The sequence below is a fragment of the Saimiri boliviensis genome, chromosome 14, assembly GCF_048565385.1.
Source record: "Saimiri boliviensis isolate mSaiBol1 chromosome 14, mSaiBol1.pri, whole genome shotgun sequence".
Taxonomy (NCBI): Eukaryota; Metazoa; Chordata; class Mammalia; order Primates; family Cebidae; genus Saimiri; species Saimiri boliviensis.
Window position 1 is genome coordinate 18,151,836 of NC_133462.1, and position 21,521 is coordinate 18,173,356.

The window sequence follows — 21,521 nt, forward strand, 5'->3', positions numbered from 1 at the left end:
AGCTGTCATAAATTAAATTTATTCTCCAGAGAACACGGCTGTTGGTATTGACGGGTGCATGGGAGTAGGGCATTTGGGGCCTCAGGAATAGGAGATGAGGGGCCAAGGAAAGACTTAAACTGACTCCCCAGATGACCAACGGCATTAGCATCTCATGGAGGACCCCCGCCCCCGCCCACCAGTCCCCCTTTACTTCTTCTTCTTCTTGCGGCCCCAGCACTGGGGGCCTGTCTTCCGTCCGCCTCCACCGTCTGTTCGGCTCCTCCAGGTGGGCATAGGAGCCTCCAGCTCATTTGGGCGGCCCCCCCGGTCTGGAACGTTGCCCATAAGCACCTGAAAGTTTATGAGATTTGAGCTGCAGAGGGAAAAAGCATCCTGGACAAGGGGGCCACAGAAGAATGGGAACAGCATGAGGCTGAAGAAGGAAGGCAGATGACTATTGGAGTACAGTGGCTGGGTGGGCGGGTGGGAGGGTGGGGGTGGGAGGGCTGAATTGGTAGAAGAGACAAGCATGAGCTGGTTTTTTTTTTTTTTGGGACACAGTCGCCCAGGCTGGAGTGCAGTGGTGAGAGCACGGCTCACTGCAGCCTCTGCTCCTGGGCTCAAGTGATCCACCCACCTCGAGCTCATTTTTTTTCCTTAACTTAAATTTTGCCTTAATCTTTGCTGTGCTAGACTTTATTCCTCAATACTCATTTGATGTAAGACTACTTACAGAAGGATGAGGCTAGATACCCAATTACTAAAACAGGGCATTTCTTTTTTGCTTTCCTTTTTTTTTGAGACAGAGTCTCACACTGTTGCCCAGGCTAGATCTTGGCTCAATGCAACCTCTGCCTCCGGTTCAAGCGATTCTCCTGCCTCAGCCTCCTGAGCAGCTGGGATCACAGGTGCCCACCTCCACGCCTGGTTAATTTTTTGTTTTTTGTTTTTGTTTTTTTTTTGAGACAGAGTTTCGCTCTTATTACCCAGGCTGGAGTGCAATGGCGCAATCTCGGCTCACTGCAACCTCCACCTCTTGGGTTCAGGCAATTCTCCTGCCTCAGCCTCCTGAGTAGCTGGGATTACAGGCACGCGACACCATGCCCAGCTAATTTTTTGTATTTTTTTTTTTTTTTTTGAGACGGAGTTTCGCTCTTATCACCCAGGCTGGAGTGCAATGGCGCGATCTCGGCTCACTGCAACCTCTGCCTCCTGGGTTCAGGCAATTCTCCTGCCTCAGCCTCCTGAGTAGCTGGGATTACAGGCATGTGCCGCCATGCCCAGCTAATTTTTTGTATTTTTTTTTTTTTTTTTTTTTTTTTTTTTAGTAGAGATGTGGTTTCACCATGTTGACCAGGATAGTCTTGATCTCTTGACCTCGTGATCCACCTGCCTCGGCCTCCCAAAGTGCTGGGATTACAGGCTTCAGCCACCGTGCCCAGCAATTTTTTGTATTTTTTAGTAGAGACAAGGTTTCACTATGTTGGCCAGGCTGGTCTCGAACTCCTGACCTCATGATCCACCCACCTTGGCATCCCAAAGTGCTGGGATTACAGGCGTGAGCCACTGCACCCAGCCGACAGAGGGGATTTCTGTGTTTTTTTATTTATTTATTTTTTGAGATGGAGTTTTGCTCTTTTTGTCTAGGCTGGAGTGCAGCGGTACGAACGCAGCTCACCATAACTTTCACCTCCCAAATTTAAGCAATTCTTCTGCCTCGGCCTCCCAAGTAGCTGGGATTACAGGTATGCACCAATACGCCCGGCTAATTTTGTATTTTTAGTAGAGACAGGGTCTCGGCTGGGCGTGGTGGCTCACACCTGTAATCCAAGCACTTTGGAGGCCAAGGCGGGCGGATCACCTGAGGTCGGGAGTTCAAGATCAGCCTGACCAACATGGTGAAACCCCATCTTTATAAAAAAAAATTTAAAAAGATTTAAAAAATAAATAAATAAATAAAAGAGACAGGGTCTCTTCATCTTGGTCAGGCTGGTCTCAAACTCCCAACCTCAGATTTTCTGCCCACTTCCGTCTCCTATAGTTCTGGGATTATAAGAGTGAGCCACTGTGCCTGGCGGTATTCTTTTTTTAAAAAAAAAAAAAAAAAAACCACAATAGATACTGTGAGGTGATGGGGAAGGATTTTAAGCCCAAGCTGGAGAAGCGGCCGGGGGCTCAGTAAATAGTTGAACTTTGTTTTCAAATCATTATGGAGCCACAGAAGCGTTCTAAGCGGCGGAGTCCACAGTCAAGCTTTTGTGTGAGAGAGGTCCCTCTGGCTGCTGTGTCTAGTGGGTGGATTAGAGGCAGTGAGTCTGAAGCCTGGACCAGAGCAGAGGCTGAAAGGCCAATCTGAAAACCAAGGATGCCAGGGCCCTCCCCTACCCCAGATGCTCACCTTGTTGATGGCACAGCAGGTCCCTCTGCGGACAGCCACACTGGTGGCTGGGACGAGATGAGACAGATCGGCTCGGGCAGCCAGGACATGTGCTAGGGAGATGTCCGATTCTGGAGTTAGAAACCCTTGAAGTGGGATCAGCACTGCTCTCATGGCCGCTCCTTGGGCCTGGAGTGGTGAGGAGGTACAGAGAAGGTCCCCAGGTGGGACCTGTCATCTTTTTTTTTTTTTTGAGACAGAGTCTCACTCTGTCACCCAGGCTGGAGTGCAATGGCGCGATCTCGGCTCACTACAACCTCCGCCTCCCAGGTTCAAGCGATTCTCCTGCCTCAGCCTCCTGAGTAGCTGGGATTACAGGCGTGTGCCACTGCGCCCAGCTAATTTTTGTCTTTTTAGTAGAGACAGGGTTTCAACATTTTGGCCAGGCTGGTCTCGAACTCCTGACCTTGTGATCCACCCGCCTCGGCCTCCCAAAATGCTGGGATTACAGACATGAGCTACCACGCCCGGCCTGGGACCTGTCATCTTGGAAGTATCACCTCCCCACTCAAGACACTGCCCACAGCTCTCAATACATTTTTTTTTTTTTGAGGTGGACTCTCGCTCTGTCTCCCAGGCTGGAGAGTGCAGTGGCACAACCTCAGCTCACTGCAACCTTTGCCTCCAAGGTTCAAGCCTTTCTCCTGCCTCAGCCCCGAGTAGCTGGGATTACAGGCACCCACCACTATGCTCGGCTAATTTTTGTATTTTTAGTAGAGATGGGATTTCACCATGTTGGTCAGGCTGGTCTCGAACTCCTGACATCAGGTGATCCACCCACCTCGACCACCTACAGTGCTGGGATTATAGGCATGAGCCACCACGCCTGGCCAAATATTTATTTTTTGAGACAAGGTCTCACCGTCACCCAGCCTGGAGTGCAGTGATGTGATGGTGGCTCGCGGCAGCCTCAATCTCCTGGGCTCAAGTGATCCTCCTGCCCTCGCCTCCCAAAGTGCTGGGATTACAGGCATGAGCCACCACGCCTGGCTCGGCTCGTATCTCTTAAAGATGGGTTATACCTCTGAATATACTCCCAGCTCAGACCTGGGAATTCTACAATACTCTGGGGCCCTGAGATTCCAGGAGCCCCAAACCTCAAGAAATTCTAAAATGGCCACAGCCTCAGAACCTCCAAAAGGGTGATACTCTGGCCCTCATTCATCCTCCCTGCAACTGCAGCCCCCCACAACTGGGCCTGTCCAATTCTGCCCGGTCCTGTGCCCACACCTCTGCCCGGTCACTCCAGTGGAAAGCAGATGTGGTGAGGTCAAGGCGCTTGAGGAGGAGACAGCGGCGGCAGTGGTACTGATCTCTCAGGCTCTGGGACAGAGACTCCAGCGCTTCCTGGGAGAAAAGGTCTCAAGGTCAGGCTAGGGGTCCCTCTCACTGCCACCTCTGATGAGGACACAGTTCACATTCAGTCAGTCACACACAGTCTTACCCATCTGGGTGCATCTAGCGAGGAGCTAAGGAGGGGCTGCAGGGACCCGGGCGGCAGAGAAGGCTGCAGCTCTGAGATCTGATGAGAGAAGTAGTCAGAGGCCAACTGGGACAGGGAGGTTGGAACCCTCTGTAAACCCAGCTCCCCACAGCCCTGAGGCCACAGATGCAAGAATGGCAGTCACAGCTGCAGAAAGAACATGCCAGTGGTCGGAACACTCATTCCAGAGGTGTTAGGGAGAAAGGACCCTCCCCCCTCTTGCCCCAGGGAAAGTGGGGTAGCCCAGGAGGCAGGGGAGGGTGGGAATTGTTCTGACTCTCTACCTTAGAATGAAACTCCTGCAACAGCTGGCTGGCGGGGGTCCCTGGTGCAGGTCTGGGCAGTCCCAGGGCTTGGAGGGTAAGGCCCAGTTCCTGGACCATGCCAGTTCCCTCCACCCCTTCACCAAGGGGTGGCCCGGGACTGGGATCCAACAGAGAGCGCAAGCGCAGGAGGCGAGTGGCTTGGAGCTCTGAGCAGAGAAAGCCTGAAAGTAGGAAACCGGAGCTGTGCACTCAGGGAGGCTGCTACCCCATCCATCCATCTTGGTCAAAAAGCTCCACCGGCTTCAAAACCTCCAACTTTGGCCAGGCACAGTGGCTCATGCCTGTAATCCCAACACCTTGGGAGGCTGAGGCGGGAGGATTGCTTGAAGCCTCTTGGCAATCCTCCCGCCTCAAGACCTAACAGGGCAACGTAAAGAAACCCCATTTCCGGCCGGACGCGGTGGCTCAAGCCTGTAATCCCAGCACTTTGGGAGGCCGAGGTGGGTGGATCACGAGGTCAGGAAATCGAGACCATCCAGGCCAACATGGTGAAACCCCGTCTCTACTAAAAATACAAAAAATTAGCTGGGCATGGTGGCGCGTGCCTGTAATCCCAGCTACTCAGGAGGCTGAGGCAGGAGAATTGCCGGAACCCAGGAGGCGGAGGTTGCGGTGAGCCGAGATCGCGCCATTGCACTCCAGCCTGGGTAACAAGAGTGAAACTGTCTCAAAAAACAAAAACAAAAAACAAAAAAGCCTCTACCTTCTACTCTTGCCTACCTAAAGCCTTAGTTCCGCCTCCAATGTAAGCCCCACTCTTAAGACCCTGTCCCCTCTCGAATTCAACTCCTGCCTACTTCCAAACGCCCTCCTAATCCAACCCACTTGAGCTCCCAGAACCTCCAACTAAAATTCTACCCAGGGCCGGAAGTGGTGGCTCCTGCCTGTAATCCCAGCACTTTGGGAGGCCGAGGCGGGCAGATCACCTGAGGTCAGGAGTTGGAGATTAGCCTGGCTAACAAATTGAAACCCCGTTTCTACTAAAAATACAAAAGATTCGCCGGGAGTGGTGGCATGCGCCCATAATCCCAGCTACTCGGGAGGCTGAGGCAGGAGGATCGCTTGAACCCGGGAGGCGGAGGTTGTTGCAGCGAGCCCAGATCACGTCATTGCACTCCCGTTTGGGCAACAAGAGTGAAACTCTGAGGCCGGGCGCGGTGGCTCAAACCTGTAATCCCAGCACTTTGGGAGGCCGAGGCGGGTAGATCACAAGATCGAGAGATCGAGACCAACCTGGTCAACATGGTGAAACCCCGTCTCTACTAAAAATACAAAAAATTAGCTGGGCATGGTGGCGTATGCCTATAATCCCAGCTACTGAGGAAGCTGAGGCAGGAGAATTGCCTGAACCCAGGAGGCAGAGGTTGCGGTGAGCCGAGATCGCGCCATTGCACTCCAGCCTGGGTAACAAGAGCGAAACTCCGTCTCAAAAAAAAAAAAAAAAAAAAAAAAAGAGTGAAACTCTGTCTCAAAAATAAATAAATAAAAATAAAATAGCCGGGTGCGGTGGCTCAAGCCTGTAATCCCAGCACTTTGGGAGGCCGAGGCAGGTGGATCACAAGGTCAAGAGATCGAGACCATCCTGGTCAACATGGTGAAACCCCGTCTCTACTAAAAAATACAAAAAAAATTAGCTGGGCATGGTGGTGCGTGCCTATAATCCCAGCTACTCAGGAGGCTGAGGCAGGAGAATTGCCTGAACCCAGGAGGCGGAGGTTGCAGTGAGCCGAGATCGCGCCATTGCACTCCAGCCTGGGTAACAAGAGCGAAACTCCGTCTCAAAAAAAAATAAAAATAATAAAAATAAAATAAAATAAAATAAAATAAAATTCTAACCCCGCCTATCTCAGAGAGAGTCCTCTGCCCACCCCAATATGCGCACCCCTCTGGGCCGCCCCAAAGTTCTGACCACGCCCCCTTGGGAACCCCGGTGTTCCCTAAAAAGTCGGAGCCCGCGGCTCCTGAGGCTGTGGACTAGCCACTTCCGCACCCCGGGACTCACGCAGCAGGCGCAGGCTGGAGCCGGGTCCCCGAAGCTCAGCCGCCCCATCCCCACCGCAGAGCGCGCGATCCGGACAGTGCAGCTCCCGCAATAGACTGCCAAGCTGCCGCAGAAAGTCCTCCTCCGCGCCGGGGCCTGCGGGGACAGGGGCGTCACGGCGCGGCGGCCCCGCGGCGGGCCCCCTGCCACCCTCCCGCTCCGTGCATACCGTCGCCGGCGCTCAGCACCTGGGCGCCCGCCTCTCGCTGCTGCTCCAGGGCGCCCAGCGTCGCCAGCTCCGCCGCCAGCTGCGCGCACAGTGCCCTGAAGTCTGGGCATGAGGCGCCCCGCGACGCCAGCCCCGGGACACCCTCATACCTGTGGGGGCCGAGGGAGCGGGAAGGGGCGGGGAGGTCACTGAGAATCCCTTTCTGTTGACGTCCAGGGAGCAGACCTGGCCTTCCTGCACCCACCAGCCTCACCGCACAGCGTCTTACCCTAGAGCCAGCAGGTCCCGGGCCACCGCGGCCCCCTCCCGCTCTTCCGCCCTCACCGCCTCCATGAACGCGTCGCCTCGGCGCCCGGCGCTCGCCCCCTGGCGGCCGGCGGCAGGCTCCGCCCCAGAAGCGCCGCACGCACGGGCTCCTAGCGTCTGGCGGTACCAACCAATCGGCATCTGCCCGCGCAGGGACTTCTGTGCTCCCATTGGCTCAGGAGGACGCCGGACCCGCCCCCCCGGTCCGCCCGCCCCGCCTCTCGAGTAACCTGTAGGGGTTCTAGGAACCCCGCTTCCCCCGCGCTGTCAATTGCGGTGCGTCCGGATCTCAGCTGTCACAAGCTGGCGGCGGGTGTCACTGCTGCAGGGACATCAAAACAACATCGGTTTCCTTTTCCTCCCTCAGTTGTCTTCTGCTGGTGTTTTGTTGGTTTGTTTTTGAGACAGGTCTCGATCTGTCGCTCAGGCTGGACTGCAGTGGTCCTGTCAGGGTTCACTGCAACCTCGACCTCCTGGGCTCAAGATATCCTCCCCACCTCAGCCTCCCAGGTAAATTTTTAAAAAGTAGTTAGGCGGCCGGGCGTGGTGGCTCAAGTCTGTAATCCCAGCACTTTGGGAGGCCGAGGCGGGTGGATCACGAGGTCGAGAGATCGAGACCATCCTGGTCAACAAGGTGAAACCCCGTCTCTACTAAAAATACAAAAAATTAGCTGGGCATGGTGGCGCGTGCCTGTAATCCCAGCTACTCAGGAGGCTGAGGCAGGAGAATTGCCTGAACCCAGGAGGCAGAGGTTGCGTTGAGCCCAGATCGCACCATTGCACTCCAGCCTGGGTAACAAGAGCGAAACTCCATCTCAACAACAACAACAAAAAAGTAGTTAGGCTTGGTGGCTTGCACCTAGTAGCTGGGACCACAGGCGCAGACCACCACGCCTCGCTGATTTTTGAATTTTTTTGTAGCGACAAGGTTTCCGCATATTGCCGAATCTGGTTTCCAGCTCCTGGGTTGAACCAATCCGCCTGCCTCGGCCCCCCAAAATCCTGGGATTACAGGCGTGAGCCACCGCGACCGGCCAATTTTGTTGTTGTTTTAAAGTTTTGTAAAGGTCGGGCACAGTGGCTCACGCCTGTAATCCCAGCACTTTGGGAGGCCAAGGCGGGTGGATCACCTGAGGTCGGGAGTTAAGATTAGCCTGGGCAACATGGTGAAACCCCATCTCGACTAAAAATACAAAAATTAGCCGGGCGTGGTGGCATGCGCCTGTAGTCCCAGCTACCTGGGAGGCTGATGCAGGAGAATCTCTTGAACCCGGGAGGCAGAGGCTACAGTGGGCAGAGATCAAGCCACTGTGCTCCAGCCTGGGCAGCAGAGGGAGACTCCATGTCAAATACAATAAAATTTTGTAGAGGGGGTCTAGCTATGTCGCCCAGGTTTGCCTCTAACTCCTGGACTCAACCAATCCTCCCTCCTCCACTTCCCAAAGTTTTGGGATTACAGGCGTGAGCCACTGTGCCTGGCCCTGTCCTCTGCTCTTAAAGCAGCCCAGGGGGAGTGGTGTTCACTCAACTCTGCCCAAAATCCAAAACTTCCTCCCTCCTTCCACCTCAGGGTTTGAATTATGTAAAGGATCCAGGAATCCCGGCACACCCCTCACGCACCAGGCCCTCCTCATCCATCACAATGTGCCTGTTTCGCCTCCACTCCTCTCTCTTCTAAGCCTTCGAGTGAGCAGGTGCAGTGCACCATAGTAGTTAAGAGATTACCCCCTAGGAGTCAGGCAGACAAGGGTTAGGGTTTGATTCCATTACTCAGCAGTTCCGTGTTCCTACCAAATTGCTTCCCATCTGTATAATGGGGATAATAGTACCTACCTCTTAAAATTGTTGCTGAGGATTAATTAGAGTTTCATATATAAAAAGTGCTTAGCAGATATATAGGGAGTACTTAATAAATTATATATATATATATATACACATAGCATTTAATGTGTACTATTGGATGAAGCATCTTATCTCTTTTACAGAGGAGAAAATAAGTTTGAGAGAAGATAAGTCACAGAGTGAATTCATGGTGGTGCCAAGAAATGAAGATCAAATTCCAAATTCTATGCTTTTAAACCACTGAACCAATTTCTACTGTTATTACCACTATTGTTTTGTGTCTGTCCCTAAGAAAACATTGTATCAGAGCTCATCGCTTCCCTACTGTATCCTGGTATCCAGAGTTCCTAGACATTCTGCTGGAAGTCAGGAGTGGACCAGGGGCCTGGAGGGAAGAACAGGGATAGAACTTTTCCTTGGCTGGGTGCAGTGGCTCACATCTGTAATCCCAGCACTTTGGGAAGCTGAGGCGGGCAGATCATGAGGTCAAGAGATTGAGACCATCCTGGCCAACATGGTGAAACCCCGTCTCTGCTAAAAATACACAAATTACACACCTGTAATCCCAGCTACTCAGGGTCTGAGACGGGAGAATTGCTTGAACCTGGGAGGTGAAGGTTGCGGTGAGCAAAGACCGCCGCAGCACTCCAGCCTGAGTGACAAGAGCGAAACTCCATCTTTAAAAAAAAAAAAGAGAGAGAGAGAGAGAGAAAGAACTTGTTCCTCAAGGGCAGATCTGAGTAACCCCATAACCCTGTTTACCCCAAGGCAGCACACTTTGGGGGCCATTTGTTGACCTAAATCAAATGTTAAAAATTGCCCAGAGGCAGGCTACAGTGACTCACACCTGTAATCCCCGCACTTCAGGAGGCTGAGGTGAGAGGACCACCTGAGCCCAGGAGTTTAAGACCAGACCAGGCAACATAGTGACACCTCATCTCTACAAAAGCATTTTTAAAATTAGCCAGGCTTGGTGGTATGCACCTGTAATCCCAGCTACTCAAGAGGCTGAGGTAGGGGGATCACTTGAGCTCACGAGTTTGAGGCTGCAGTGAGCTGTGCTCATGCCACTGGACTCCAGCCTGAGCAATGAACTCAATTAAAAATAAAACAAAAGCCCGGTACAGTGGCTCACACCTGTAATCTCAGCACTATGGGAGGCCGAGGCAGGCAGATCACCTGAGGTTGGGAGTTTGAGACCAGCCTGACCAACATGGAGAAAACCATCTCTACTAAAAATCCAAAATTAGCCAGGCGTGGTGGTGCATGCCTGTAATCCCAGCTACTCAGGAGGCTGAGGCAAGAGAATCGCTTAAACCTGGGAGGCAGAGGTTGCGGTAAGCCGAGATCGTGCCATCGCACTCCAGCCTGGGCCACAAGAGCGAAACAACGTCTCAAAAAATAAAAAATAAGAAATCGGATGTCAAGTGGAAAAAATAAATAAATTGCTCCAGCCAAAAACCTGGACTTAACAACCTTGACTCCTCTATCGCAAACCGCATATATAAATCTGTAGATTCTACTTACAAAGTGGTCCCAGCAGCCGCCCACTTCTCTGCCCTCCAGGGCCCTCACCCTGGGCCCATCCGCGACGTCTTGTCCTGAACCATCACAGCAGCCTCCTCTCTGTCACGCTGCCCCCTCTCCCCGCCCCCACCTGTCGACCACTTGCAGCAGAGGGAGCCTGTGAACACCTGAGTCAGATCACATCCCTCCCACGTTTGAAATTTCCTGTGGCTCCGTCTTACTCAGGGCAGAAACCAAAGTCCACTCAGTGGCCTGCAAGGCCTTACACACTTGCCCCTTCGCCTCCTGGCGCTTTCTTCTTTGCCTCCTCCCCTCTTAACTCCCCGAACCTCCTCGGGTTTCCCTGACACACTCCTGCCTCAGGCCCCTGCACTAGCTGTTTCCTTTACTTAAAATACCCTTCCCTGCAGACATCCTCAGTACTCCCTCACCCCACTCAGGGTTTTATTCAAATGCCAGCTCCTGGCCGGGCATGGTGGCTCATACCTGTAATCCTAGCACTTTGGGAGACCAAGGCGGACAGATCACTTGAGGTCAGGAGTTTGAGACCAGCCTGGCCAACATGGTGAAACCCCGTCTCTACTAAAAATACAAAAATTAGCCAGGCATTGTGGCGCGTGCCTGTAATCCCAGCTACTCAGGAGACTGAGGCAGGAGAATCGCTTGAACCCGGGAGGCAGAGGCTGCGGTGAACGGAGATCGTGCCACTGCACTCCAGCCTGGGCAACAGAGCCAGACTCCATCTCAAAAACAACAAAAAATGCTGGCTCCTGAGCAGTCCCAACCTGGCCACTCTAGCTAAAACGGCCTGCATCCCGTTCCCACCTTTGTTTTTTCTTTCTGCTTTATATCATTTTTTTTTTTTTAAAGATGGGGTTTCACCATAATGGCCAGGCTGGTCTTGAACTCCTGACCTCAGGTGATCCACCCACTTCAGCCTCCCAAAGTGCTAGGATTACAGGCATGAGCCACTGCGCCTGGCATATATCATTTCTAACATAGTCATTTACTCATTGTCTCCCCTACTATAAAGGAATTTTTGTCTGTTCTGCCCACTGCTTTTTCTCAAGTGCTTTCAACAGGGCTTGGCATGTAATAGGTGCTCAATAAATGCACTTGTTGAGTGCCTTATAAAACTCAAGGGTCTGATGGGACCAAAGGATGTGGAGGAGAAGGGAGAATTTCAGTCGGAGACTGGTCTGGCAGTTCAGGAAGGTGAGTGGGCGGGGTGCACAGAGGCAAATAAATAACACAGGCTAAGACTTTGTCACAGACATTTCTTGGAGCAGATCTCATGCCCCTCCCCCTGGTTGACAAGGCTGGGTCTTCGGCCCCCATCCTCCCCCACCGTTTCAGCCTGCACTGACACTAACGATATTGAGGTCACAGACTGGCTTAGAATCAAGATCAGGAAGATATATGTTGGGGTGCCTCCCCCAAATCTGGGGGCCAAGCATCCGATCTGAGGGGCAAGCGGCTGGGAAATTGGGCCTGGGGGCTCCAGGGGCTGAGGTCTTCCTGGCTCCCAGGGCAGCCCTCCATGCACCCCTGATTTGGGGGCAGTGAAGGGGAATCATGGATCAGAGGTGGGTCTCAGCAGGGAGCAGGACTGGGAGGCCTGGGAGAGGTGCTGCTGGGAAGTGGCAGCCAGGGGACCTTTCCCCAGCCCCCACTGCTTTAACTGCAGATCCCACAGCACCGTACAGCACTCTGGTCCCCTGTCCCACCCCTCCCCAAAACGAGGTAGGTTAAGAATGGAGCTTCCCCCCCGCCCACCATGGAAGGGGGGAGACCGAGGCACAGAGAGGGGCATGGGGACCCAGGCTGCCCCAGCCCCCAATCCCTCTGCCTTCAGCTCTGGTGGGTCTGACAGTGATGAGAGCTGGGCAGAGTGAGGAGGGGAGAGACACCCTGCTTTTCTCTCACCCATCCGAAGGTCTGGTTGGGAGAGCTAAATCTCACAGGTTCCGGATATAATAAATAGTTAATAATTTAAAGGAAGAGACAGAAGACCTATCCCTTGAACCCCAACAAGGCCATCCAAGTCTGGGTAATGAAGAAAGGTAAGTGCACAGTTCCAGATGCTTGGGGCCAGATGCAGATCCCAAGCCCATACAACATTGAGACTGTCTTGCTCCAAAACCTTGACGCCCCCATACAGGACACCAGATCTTCAATCCATTGGGAAGTCCCATTTCACTTGGGGAGAAAAACCTGTGGCACCCCCCTTCTACAGAAGAGACTTAGCGGGCTATGAAACAGGCTCTCAAACTTTCTGAAGCAACCTCCTACTCTAAAGTAGAAAAGAGCCAGGCACGGTGGCTCACACCTGTAACCCCAACACTTTGGGGTTACACACCTGTAACCCCAACACTTTGGGGTTACACACCTGTAACCCCAACACTCTGGGAGACCAAGGTGGGTGGATCATGAAGTCAGGAGTTCAAGACCAGCCTGGCCAACATGGTGAAACCCCATCTCTACTCAAAATACAAAAAAATTAGCCGGGTTTGGTGGCACGCACCTATAATCCCAGCTACTCCAGAGGTTGAGGGAGGAGAATGGTTTGAACCCAGGAGGCAGAGGTTGTGGTGAGCCGATATCATGCCACTGCATTCCAGCCTGGGCAATGGAGCAAGAGTCCCTCTCAAAAAAAAAAAAAATATGGGCCGGGCGCTGTGGCTCACGCCTGTAATCCCAGCTCTTAGGGAGGCAGAGGCGGGAGGATAGCTTGAGCTCAGGAGTTCGAGACCTGTCTGGGCAACATAGCGAGACCCCGTTCTCCACAAAAAGGGAAAAAACAAAAAAAAAAGACAATAAATAAATAAATAAATAAATCCAGCTTGGGCAACATAGGTGGACCCCGTCTCTACAAAAAAATAAAAATAAAAATAAATAAATAAAATTGAAAAATATATATATATATAAAATAAAGTGGAGGAGAAGGGGTTAATGGAGTGGGAGAACATAAAAGGTTGGACTTGAACCTGAACTAGGGATCAAGGTTGGGCTTGAAGGAGGATCTGCAAGGCTGGGGGGTCACGGGGGTGGGCAGCAGAGCCATAGCTAGCCTAAAAGCTTCCATCACACAGTTCCTCGGGCCCCAGTGTGGCCAGCAGACTGTGATGTGACTTCCAGCTCCTGTCAACCCTGGGCTGTGTGCCTTCACTTAATGAAGAGCCTGCATAATCATCTGTGACAATGCAGAGTCCTAGAGGTGACAGTGAGGGAGCTCCTAGTTGGTCCTTTGTCCTTTTTTTTAGAGGCAAAGCCTCACTACATTGGCCAGGCTGGTCTCAAACTCCCGGCCTCAAGCGATCCTCCTTCCTTGGCCTCCCAAAGTGCTGGGATTACAAGGCATGAACCACTGCACCCTACCCTGGGTGGTCCTACAAAGAGTTCCAAATGATAAGGATCCCACCCTAGGATAAAGGGGTGATTCTCAGCATTGCCAGGGGCTTGGGCTGGGATCCTTGGGACCAGAATTCCAGAGTCTAGAACTTTGGGGTTTTGGGGGCCTATGGATGGCAGGATTCAAGGGGCAGCAGGTCTCAGAGGATGTACGGGTGGGGCTGGGAGATTCAGGCGGAGAGGCAGCTCAGGCTTCATCACGCTAGAGAGGTTTGAGTCCAAAGAAATCTGGGGTCTGAGGGTGCTGGGGTCTTGGGGCACCTCAAATCTGAATGCCTCTGATGTGGAGGGACCAAGGTCTTGGATCAGGAACAATTGTAATGTTGTAGAGGCTTGAGCCTTGCATTTGGGGGTCAGTGGCACCTTGGGGTCTTGCATCCAGCGCTCCTAAAATACCTTCAGGTCACTCAGGGGCTGAGGTCCCAGGGGGTCAGAGGTCTGGGTCGCCATGAGCATCCCATCTTCTGGGAGCTGGACTCCCAGCCCTTGGGGGTTTGGGGGTCTGTGGGTAGAAGGAGGCTGAAGATTCCAGGACATTTGGGGGTCTCAAAATCCAGGTCCAGGAGGGACTGCAAGAGAGGGTTGTTTGAGAACTCGAGACCAGTATCTCAGCCCTGAGGTGTTGGTGACCTTTAGTCACACATCTGAGGACACCAGGCACCTCTGAGTCCTATAAATGATATCCAAAGCTCCTGAGAACACTGGTTTGGGGGCGGGTGGGCCTACATAGGTCTTTGATCCCCGGCTTCCAGAGCATCTTGGTGTCCAACATCTGGATCTTGGGGGGGCTCTGGGATGGGTCTCCCAAGTCATTTTGGTCAGAGAACATCTCGTGTTTGAGCATATCCAAGTGCTCAGTGCATCTTAAGCGTTTTGGGGTCCTAGGGTGTCTGGGGACTCCCTGGACACCTTAGACTTCAGTGTTCCTGGATTGGAGGCCAGGTCTGTGGGCACTCGGTAGTGGGTAGATTGGGGGCAGCATCTGGAGATTCCAGAGCACAAGAGAGTTTCAAACTATTTGAAACTGTCTTGGGGGTCCTGCTGTCTCAGGGATACTGGGACTAGGGGAATGTCTCAGATGCGGGGACACCAGGTCTTAGGTGAACATTCAGGGACTATTTAGGGGTGACTCTAGGTCCTGCGGTCTCAAGATCTGATCTGGGAGTTGAATAAAGGCAGAGTCAGGTATGGGCAACTCCTGACTAATTGTGGGGCTGTAATCTGAGGGACATGGTGCCAGGCATGACCGTGGTCCAGATCGTTCATTTCAACAGGGACCTGCCCTCTCCAGGATTTATGCCCTCTCTAGGATCTATGCGCTCGCTCTCTGGCCCTTCTGAGATGCAAAGTATGGGACACCTGGAGCCTCCTCGTGGGGGGTGGGGATGGGGGAACGCCAGAACTCAGAACGCCTGGGACCTCTTGGACAGACATCCCAGTGAAGCTGGGGCTGGGGTCTCTCAGTCCTAAGTTTGGGGTCCAGGTTTCAGGTCTGAGATCTCTCAGTCCAAACTCAAGCTCCAAGTTCCGGGTGTGCCTAGGTTTGGGTTTTAGGTCCAAATGGAGTCCGGGGTCCTGGACCCTCAATTTTGGGCCCTCGGGCCGGCTAAGGGGACCCGCCAAGCCGTCCTCACCGCGCAGCCTCCTCGTGGCGACCCCCGCAGCCGGCGCAGCCGCATCGCGCTGCAACCCAGTGGCACGCGCGCAGGGGCGCGTAGCAGCAGAGGCAGGGCACTGCCAGGGAGAGCGCGGCCAGCGCGGCCCAGCGCGCGGCAGGACGCGGGTGGCCCGGCTCGCAGGCACATGGGTCCGAGAAGTCACCCTCGGCGTCCGACAGGCAGTGGTAGAGCAAGCTCTCGGCGCACCACAGGCAGCTCAGACGGCGCACCAGGAGGCGACCAGGGTCTGGGGCCTCCGCGCAGCGGCCGCCACGCCCGTCCGCTCGGCGGCGGAAGAGCGCTCGGCAATGCACGCAGCGCGCTGCCTCCTCCGCCTCCGGGGAGGCCTTGGCAGGAGCAGAGGCTGGGCCCGGGCCGGGGGGTGGGCGAGCTGGGGGCGCTGGGGGCGCAGCCTCGGTCAAAGGGGCAGGTAGTGCCGCTGGGGGCCCCAGGGCAGCGCCCCTCAAAGCGCCGGTCTTGGCGAAGCGCACGACGCAGGTGGACAGGGCGAGGGGCGCGGGTGGCCCGGAGCGCCGGTAATCCTCGTAGCCGCGGCCGCCCCACCCCGGGCCCCCTGCCCCTGCCAGAGGCTCTGACGGCTCTGGAATCCCAGTGAACGGCAAAAGCGGAGGGTAGCTCTGCAGGACGAAGGGACAAGGAGATCAGAATCCATCCCAGCCTTAGCCCCAAGGATCCAATTCTCTAGCACCCTCTTGGGTCTGGGATTCAGATTTTCAAGACCCCAGCTCTCTTCTCTCCCACGATTCCGCAATCCCCACTTTTCTCCAGGAACAGACAGAAGAATCCACACACGAAGCCCACACCTTTAAAGACCCAGAGGCCGAAGGTTCCCAGTCCTGTCCTCTCTTAAGATCCAAGAGCCCCAGCTCCCAGGCGCCCTCTACCTTGAGATCCTGGGGTTCTGGACCCCAGCCACCTCCTCCTTAAGGGCGCAGGAGTTTGGTTCCTGGGCCCCTTTTACCCTTCTGGGTACCGACTCCCCCGCCCTCCTCGTGAGGTAAGCAGTCCTCTTCCATGAGTTCCCCAAATATATTCTGAAAATGGTACCAAACCCCTCTGGACTTCGGCACCCCTCAAAATCTCCAGGAGCAAAGGAGACTCGGGAAGCCCGCACCCAAGCCTCCTAGAAACCCAGGCCTCCAAGCCTCTCCCCATTTCCCCGCTGCTTTCTCGCAGTCCCGCCCAGTTATCAGGTCAGCCAGCCCCTGGGATCTGTGTTCCCCGCCCCCGCCCCCGCCCCCGCCCCCCCTCCCTGGGCCACGGGTCCCGCTCCCTTGTGGCCCCGACTGCACCGCCCCATTCCCCCTGGAGCCCCAGGCTTCCAGGTCGCACCTGAGCAGAGGAGCGGCGGCGCTGGGGGGGCGTGGCCGGCCCGAAGCCAGAAGTTGACTCCATCGTGATGATGGGGGCCGCAGCGGCGCTGGGAGGCGTCTCCTGGCGGCTGTGACTGGAGGAGGAGTCGCTGTCCACGTGGGACTGAAGGAGATTGGTGGCCTCAGCTCGGGGACACGCCCCCGCACAGCCGACGCCCTCACGTGGACCCCTCCCATTGACAGCGAGGGCTCTGCGGCCAGGAAGGCCTCGGTTCAAACCCCGGCTCTGTCACTGACTGGTCGTGTGACCTCCCGCAAGTGAGCTCACCTCTTTGAGCCTCAGTTTCCTCCTCTGTAAAACGGGGATCCTAAGAGTACCCATTCATAAGGATGCGGTTAGGGCCACTGTCAAGGGGACAGCACGTGCCTGAAGTACTGGGAAAGCTGGAAATGGTTACTGTTATTTTTGTGGCACCCTTCTCCTGATCAGATCAGCTCGCCAAACCTACGGAACAACGAATGGTCTTCCCCCTCTTCAGAACCCCTCTCCCCTGGGCAGCCAGCTGCCTTCCTCTCTCAGTCCCAGCCCCACACTGTTATTGGAGCAGTCCCACACACTCCAAGTGTTCCCCTTCCCATGCAAACCAGGCTCTGTTCTGAAACGAGCTGAAACATGACTTCTCAGACCCTTAGCTTCCTTTCTGTCCCTTGGGCATAATTTCTACCTCATCTGTGCATTGCCTTCAATAGACATTCATTGAGCACCCATGATGTGCCAGACTCACAAAGACAACTGTACAGATTCCAGAGGGAGACTAGACAGCAGAGGATCTTTCCCCGGGAAGCGCTGGATGGACAGGAACTGTCTGTGACTGTTGTGGCCCCTCTTCCATCTCCCAGGACCCTGAAATTCCACCCTTTTCTGCCCAGGGAATAGGTTTTATTCCTCTAGGTGTTGCCAGCAACCCCCACAGTTTCCAGCGAGTGCCAAATTGCACCCAATATTATGTGCATTCATTCATTCATTCATTCACTTTATTCAACACATATTTACTAAACACTTACTGTGTGCCAGGCACTGTTTCAGGCATTGGAGACACAGCAAGGAACCAACAAAAGATCTTTGCTGGCCTGGAGCTGACATTCTAGCATGGGAGATAGACGGTAAACTAATAGCTAAGAAAACAAGTGTTTTCAGAAAGGAAATAAGGAAAATGCCTTAGAAAATGGGAAAAAATTAGCACTAGACAAGGGGCATTGACAGATTGCAATTTTAAATGGAATACTTAAATTTAACTACTCAGGGACGCCCTCCCTGAGAAGATGATATTTGTGTAAAGCCCTAAAAGAAACAAAAGAATGAGTCCTGAGGAAATCTGGGAAAGACCATTCCAGGCAATAGCCAGTGCAAAGGTCCTGGGGTAGTACTGTGCTTGCCATGTCAGAATAAGAGTGAGGAGGCCGTGTGGCTGGAGCTGAGTAAGCGAGGGGGCCAGACACACAGGGCCAGATGGCATGGGATCTCATGGGCCACCACCGTAAGGACTTTGTCCGTTACCTGAGTGAGCTGGGGCCCTGGGAGGGTTTTGAATGTGGGAGGGGCATGATCTGACTCAGCCGTTGATAGGGATCCCCTGGCTGTGTCGGGGGGCGGGAGGGAAGGAGTTGACAGTGAGAAGCTGTTGAGATGGTCCAGCTGGGAGGTGCGTTTGGACAGTACCAGGTTGGAGGCAGATTGTGATGGTTTGCAAAGTGGAACTACTATTTCCTGAGGGATAAGATGAGATGCATAAAAGGTAAGAGGAGTCAGGATGACTCCAAGCTTTACAGCCTGAGTAACTGGAAGCATGGAGCTGTCATTAATTTGTTCATCCATTTATTTTTACTATTTATTCATTTTTATTGTTTATGCATTTTTTCTTTTCTTTTTTGTGAGATGTAGTCTCATTCCGTCACCGAGGCTGAAGTGCAGTGGCATCATCTCGGCTCACTGACACCTCTGCCTCCCTGGTTCAAGCGATTCTCCTTCTTCAGCTTCCCAAATAGCTGGGATTACAGGTGTGCGCCACCACACCTGGCTAATTTTTGTATTTTTAGTAAAGACAGGGTTTTACCACGTTGCCAGGCTGGTCTCGAACGCCTGACCTCGTGATCTGCCCACCTCGGCCTCCCAAAGTACTGAGATTACAGGTGTAAGTCACCGTGTGCTGTTTATGTATTTTTTAAATCTCTGGCTTTCCACACTAGAATAGAGGCTCCAGGAGGAAAGGAACTTTTTGTTCACTGAAGTCACCCAGTGTCTAAAACACTGCCTGGTATACAGAAAGTACACAATAAAGACCAGTGAGTAAATATGTGAATCATGACAGGGCAGAGACTAGAATAACTGGGATTGAATTTACACTTATAGTTCAGGCCCAATTTGGTGTCCCTGACACGGTGCCTGCTACACAGTAGGTGCTCAAGAATGTTCACAGAATAAAAACAAAATCCCTGTCCCCCCAGCAGAGAGGCCTCCTGGACACTCACCGTCAGAGGGCAGGGGGTCTCTGCAGTGTCCTGGGATGGAGAGGAGGAGGAGGAAGAGGAGGAGGAGGGGGTGAGTGAGCCTGGGGCAGGGAGAGAGGCAGAGAGTGAGTTCCCTGAGCCCAGCTTCTCCTGCCAATCCCAGTCCAGCCCCCAGCGCACACCACCTGGGCTGCTCACCTCGACCCAGCGCGGCCAGCGCAGCCAGCAGGCTCTTCTGGAACTCATCAGCCTCTGCAGGGCTCTGAAATGTCAGTCCAAACTTGCAGTCACCCAGGCTCCAGTGGTGAAAGATGGGATTCACCTTGTTGTAAACCAAGCCTGGCTTCAGGGTACACTCCAAGGTCGTCTGAGGGGCAGGAGGAGAGCAGGGTCAGCTACCTCACCCCAGACATGCCTGTGACATCTCCTCCATCACCAGGCCCCGTGCATACCCTAGTGTATTCTCAAAAACCTCATTTCCCAATCCTAGGTGTCCCCCTGAACCCTGATCAACACTGATACAACTCCCCAATTTTACTTCTGTTTTTTGAGACAGTCTTGCTCTGTCACTCAGGCTGGAGTGCAGTGGTGTGCTCATGCTCACTACAGCCTCAACCTCCCAGTCTCAAGCAATCCTTCCGCCTCAGCCTCCCAAAGTGCTGGGATTACAGGCACGAGCCCCCACGCCCAGCTACCCCCAATTTTCCTAAACATACCTGATACTCCAATATTTTCCCAACCCCTTGATCCCTACCTTTTCCTAATACCTCCCTCTGATACCCCTGTAGAAACCCCAAATCTTACGGAATGCCTGAAAACATTATTAACCCCTTTCTGGCTCTAATACTTCCAAGACTACTGAGCATCTCACAATATTATTGTTAATCCTCTTCTAATGATAATCTCTGGAAACTTTACCCAAAAATGTTCTCCTTTTTTTTTTTTTTTTAAGATGAGCTCTCTCTGTGTTGCCCAGGCTGGTCTCAAACTCCTGGGCTCAAGCAATCCTCCTGCCTCAGCCTCATGAGTGGCTGGGATTATAGGCACACTACTGTACCCACCACTTACCCCAAAATAGTCTTATTAAACTTCCACAGATTCCCCCTCAGGTGCTAGCCAACACCCTATTGATGTTCCCTCAAATCCTTGCCTAGTAACGCCATATTCCTTCCCTCCATTTCAAATCCCCTCACTGACTCTTGGTGTGAAACAAAACCTTTCCCTCAAGCCTTTCGCACAATCCGTATCTTTCTACTATACCCCTAGCTAAAACTTCAACACTGTCCCTCCAAATGGTGCCAGACAGCCCAGTTATTCCCGATGAACCCACGTATAGAATTGACAAATGTTTCTGACACTTTGAAATGGACCCCAACAAGTGCTTCCTTCTACTGGGGCAGACAGGGTGGTGTAGGGCCTCCTGACGAAGATCTCTGAGCAAGATGGAGGGTTCTGAGCAGAAGAGGGACATGGTCTGAGTCGGGTGGAGGCAGTGCCCCCTGTGGAGCAGACTGCAGTTGGAGTGGGGAGCAGTACAGGGAGACAGGGAGGAGGCTGCTGTGACAGTCGGCAGGAAATGGCAGTGAACAGGACCTTCCCAACACCCCATGTATCCTGAAATTCCCAACTCTTATCCAGAAGACAGATATTCACCCCCTAACTTCACACCCCAGTTTGATTTCTACGCTGAAAGGCAGCCTGACCTCTGCTCCACACACCAGCCCCACTCCCCTCCCTTCCCAGGTCCCCACCCTGCCCGCATGCCCCAGGGTGGCTCACTTTCTGGTCCCGGAGGCGCTCCCCGTGGATGACGTAGTGCCCCTGGCGGGCCCCCCCCTCGGGCCTGGCCCCTCGGACCCGACACACGCTCACCTGGCTGAGGCCCCCGCCCCCCACAGGCAGCCAGCCCCCACTGGAGTCATCTCGGGCCATCACCACAGCTCGGACCCGCACCATGTACCTGCAGGAGGAGGGAGAAGGACAGGGACAACACAGTCGTGAGCTTGAATCCTGCTCTCTCATGGAATGTTCCTCCAACCCTCCCCTCCCCTCCAACTTCATTTCTCACGTCAGGGTCCACTGCGCCCTAAGCTAGCAATACCCACCTCAACCCCATGGCCACCCCCTTCCACCCTGGCTCCTTTCTTCCTCATGCCATCGCTTCTCTCCCACTCTGTCTTCTTCTCCATGTCTGCCCTTTCTCTGTCCCCACCTTTCCCCCATCTCTCCGCCCCCACCCCCATAGCCCTGGTGTTGCACTCCCCTGCCCCTCCTACTCATCCCTATCACCCCCTTCTCCTCCCTCAGCACATACCCACAGCCCCACCCAGCGCTCCCCCTCACAGCTGGGTGCCTGCGCATATATATTTTCTCTGGGCCCATCAACTCAGCTCCCTTTCTCCCAGCCCTGCCTCCGCACCCTGTCCTCCAGGCCACAGGCTGGGTGAGAAACCCAGGCTCTTTCCACCCCCCCCCCATCCCTTCCCGGATTTATGAA

The 21,521-nt window shown here is 53.9% G+C and overlaps 2 protein-coding genes across 5 annotated transcripts; both read right to left on the minus strand.

The window, feature by feature from the left end:
* Positions 1-3: 3 nt before the first annotated feature.
* On the minus strand, positions 4-6,879 carry FAM98C (family with sequence similarity 98 member C). 2 transcript variants are annotated; one of them, XM_039465918.2, is made up of 8 exons: positions 6,707-6,879; positions 6,439-6,587; positions 6,231-6,365; positions 4,187-4,389; positions 3,864-3,941; positions 3,650-3,766; positions 2,381-2,472; positions 4-333 (listed from the first exon to the last, which is right to left on the minus strand). In XM_039465918.2, the coding sequence occupies exons 1-8, from the start codon at positions 6,769-6,771 to the stop codon at positions 153-155; spliced, it is 1,020 nt and encodes a 339-aa protein (XP_039321852.2). In that variant the 5' UTR covers positions 6,772-6,879; the 3' UTR covers positions 4-152. The 2 variants fall into 2 exon arrangements, with proteins under 2 accessions (XP_039321852.2, XP_039321851.2); XM_039465917.2 differs by having other exon boundaries at positions 2,381-2,548; positions 6,707-6,876.
* Positions 6,880-7,000: 121 nt separating this feature from the next.
* SPRED3 (sprouty related EVH1 domain containing 3) lies at positions 7,001-20,980 on the minus strand. Of its 3 annotated transcripts, none has more exons than XR_012513845.1 (6): positions 20,804-20,980; positions 19,223-19,391; positions 19,046-19,125; positions 16,536-16,679; positions 9,144-15,820; positions 7,001-7,066 (listed from the first exon to the last, which is right to left on the minus strand). XR_012513845.1 is itself a non-coding variant. In XM_039465916.2 (5 exons), the coding sequence occupies exons 1-5, from the start codon at positions 20,978-20,980 to the stop codon at positions 15,155-15,157; spliced, it is 1,236 nt and encodes a 411-aa protein (XP_039321850.1). In that variant the 3' UTR covers positions 7,929-15,154. The 3 variants fall into 3 exon arrangements, 1 of the variants encoding a protein (XP_039321850.1); XR_012513846.1 differs by lacking the exon at positions 7,001-7,066 and having other exon boundaries at positions 7,929-12,442; positions 12,503-15,820; XM_039465916.2 differs by lacking the exon at positions 7,001-7,066 and having other exon boundaries at positions 7,929-15,820.
* Positions 20,981-21,521: the final 541 nt, after the last annotated feature.